The following is a 3,244-nucleotide window of genomic DNA, read 5'->3' on the forward strand; positions in this document are numbered from 1 at the left end:
TTCTTTACCCCACCGTAGATAGAACCCCACATTCTATCTCCATTCCATACTACTCTTCCTGTTGTCTCCTAATATCATTTTTTCCTTTCTACATGGTTCATTAGAGTCGTATACATAATGTGTTTGAGACTGGTGCATTGCTCTTGAGAGAAAAAGATAGGCATTACATGGTTTGAAAACAGATGAAGGGAATAATGTAGCTTTGATTTGACACAAAATGAACGAAATGTGAAAGAACTCAAGGTGGGCTATTCGGTCGGTTAATTGGTTATCAATTTGTTTGGTTTAGTTTAATCGGTTTTTGGTTTAATTGGTTCGATTTATTTAATTTGGTTTACCGTTAGATCTCAATATATGTGTTGCACTTTTTGTAGTTTGGAGAACTGTTTGAGCATGATTAAATACTATGTAATCATAAAATTTATTTATATTAAAAAATTTATAAATTTTAGTAAATTTGAAAGTTTAAACATAAAAATCGTACCTTTAAATAAATTTTTTTGATGATATATGAAGATAGATTTTTATTATTTAAATTCTTTTCCAACAAATTGTAATACAGAACTTGGTTTTGAACATCAAGAATATGAATTGTATTTTAAAAACTTTATTGTTACAATTAATTAAAGAAATATGATTTTTTTTTTATAAAAAAGGTATGAAAATGTTTTAAAAAGGTTACAACTAAAACATTGAAGCCGTAGCAATATAGTGCACTGCTGTCTCCGCAGTTGAACATTCTTGAGCTAGAAGTCCCAATGGTTGAAAAATAAAAATGAGCTAGGAAAGTTTAATTGATTAAGTCGGGTATTATGAAATATTCAAATCGGAAAGATATTGTTATGTGATATAAAATTTAAAATAAAAAAAATGAAAAATTATTCTACATAATTGATCGGGTTATTCCAGTCATACCAAATAATAAAAACATAAATTGAAAAATAAGATTAAAGATAATCAGTTAAATCGAGAACCGATTAAGATCAACCGAGTAAACCGAACCTTATTCAGTCGATGATGGTTTGTTTGGTTTTAGTGCTTTTCTATCAGTTTTTGGATTCCTGTAGCTTTTCCATGTGCATATCGTGATTATGCAAATTCAATATAATAACATAAAAGTTACACATTTCTATTCAAAAAATGAATATAAAAGAGTTCAGTTGAAAAATAAATTGCTTAAAAATTTAAAGTGGTTCAAAGTTCAAACCTCTTCTCTTGTCTATGTTTCTTGAGGCTATCTCGATTTTTCCACTAAATAAATTTTCTGTAATTTAACGGTAGAGATGAGATATTATAAGAAGCGAAGGTAAAATAACCGCGTATCAACATCAAAAACTATTATCCAAATCCAAATGATACATCAAATAAGTTCAACCAACCCAAAATTAAATTTTTAGAAAGATATTAAATTCCAAATATAAGTTACTAATCAAATAAATTAAAACTCCTTAAAATAACACTTTTTGCTTCCAGGTTTTATTAAGACAACTGATATGGCTTATTACAATTGGAGTTAAAAGCAAAGAATCAGTCGACCACTATAAATTTGTTGCAAGTCAAAAAACGCCACCGAACTCTTTGAACATAATAAATGGATAAGAACTCGAATCAACCGACTACTTTTCTCTCCTTCTTGTCCATTCAAAAAAGCCATTGACCATAAAGACTTTTAACAGAAGTTTTCACCTAGGGTTATAAATAGTTAACACATCTTCCCATTAATTAAACACAAACAAAAACCTAATTTAACCATGGTTATCCGAAGTCTCATTTTGCTCGTAATCCTAACCATCGTGAATCTTCCCTTCAATCATGGTCAGACAGAATCTTCCAAACCTCAAGATGTCCGAGCTGCGTATTGGCCTACGTTCATTGATTATCCCGCTTCTAATATCGACACGTCGTACTTCTCGCACATTTACTTTGCATTTGTTCTTCTCTCTCCGACAACTTACGCACTCGATATCACACCAGATCAAGTCACAAAGCTACTCGAATTTACCAACGCCAAGAGTGGTTGGAATCCGCCAGCCAAGACTGTCTTATCAGTCGGAGGTGGTGGAGGTGATGACTTAAAGACCACTTTCTCTCGCATGGCTAGTAATCAATATTCTCGTTCAAGTTTTATTAATTCGACTATTGAAGTCGCCCGAAAATACCAGTTTGATGGTATAGATCTTGATTGGGAATACCCATCAAGCGATTCTGATATGGCGAATTTAGGTGTATTACTTAACGAATGGCGAGAGGCTATTGAACAAGAAGCCAATGTCAACCAAAAACAACGACTCATACTGACATCGGCCGTTTATTATGCCTCCAGAGTTTACTCCGATAACGGACCTTTATTGTACCCGATCAAAGCGATAACTCAATCTGTTGATTGGATTAGTCCGATGTGTTATGATTATCATGGTTCTTGGGAAGATTTCACTGGATTGCATTCTGCATTATACGACCCAGATAGTGATCTCAATACAGATTTTGGTATCGGGTCATGGATTCAGGCAGGTGTGGCGCCTGAAAAGATTGTAATGGGCCTGCCGTTATATGGAAAGACATGGGCACTTGCGGACCCGAATGTCAACAATGTCGGGGCCAAAACCATTGGGACAGGCCCAGGAAGTGGAGAACTGAGGTACTCTGAAGTCATTGATTTCAATAAGAAGAATAGTGCAGTGGTTGTGTTCGATGACAAAAGGGTTTCATATTATTCGTATTCTGGGAATTCATGGATATCGTATGATGATGTTCCATCAATTCAATCGAAAGTCCGTTATGCAAAAAATAAGGCCCTAAGTGGCTATTTCCTTTGGGCATTGGGCCAAGATTTAGATTGGGCTTTACGAGTGCAGCATCTGAAACATGGTTAAATTGAACTAATTAATACTTGTGTTGTGGGATATTTCTATGTTTATGTTATATTTATATGGGAACATACGTCGTTTTTGTAACGTCAATATGTTACTTTTCAAGAATAACTACTCTTAAAGCCTATTTTAATAAATTTGTAAAACTATTTATTAGTTTATCTATTCTAATAAAAGAAGAGTTTTTTTTTTTTTTTTTTTAAATAATATTATACTTTCATTCAATTTGTCAAGACTAAACTGTACAAATGATCCCTATGATTTGTTGAAAATTGCCACATTGATCTAAAAAAAGTTTGGACAAGCACCATAAGGCCAAAAATTTCATTTTGTTGCGAGTTCACTCCAAAACACTTTAAAAATTCTTCAAACGA

The 3,244-nt window shown here is 33.0% G+C and overlaps 1 protein-coding gene across 1 annotated transcript; it reads left to right on the plus strand.

Annotated features, from left to right (window-relative positions):
* The first annotated feature begins 1,734 nt into the window (after positions 1-1,734).
* On the plus strand, positions 1,735-3,039 carry LOC144999963 (class V chitinase CHIT5a-like). The gene has a single exon (XM_078959104.1). It carries the CDS (start codon positions 1,752-1,754, stop codon positions 2,871-2,873), a length of 1,122 nt encoding a protein of 373 aa, XP_078815230.1. The 5' UTR covers positions 1,735-1,751; the 3' UTR covers positions 2,874-3,039.
* Positions 3,040-3,244: the final 205 nt, after the last annotated feature.

The sequence above is a fragment of the Lactuca saligna genome, chromosome 6, assembly GCF_052625555.1.
Source record: "Lactuca saligna cultivar CGN05327 chromosome 6, ASM5262555v1, whole genome shotgun sequence".
Taxonomy (NCBI): domain Eukaryota; kingdom Viridiplantae; phylum Streptophyta; class Magnoliopsida; order Asterales; family Asteraceae; genus Lactuca; species Lactuca saligna.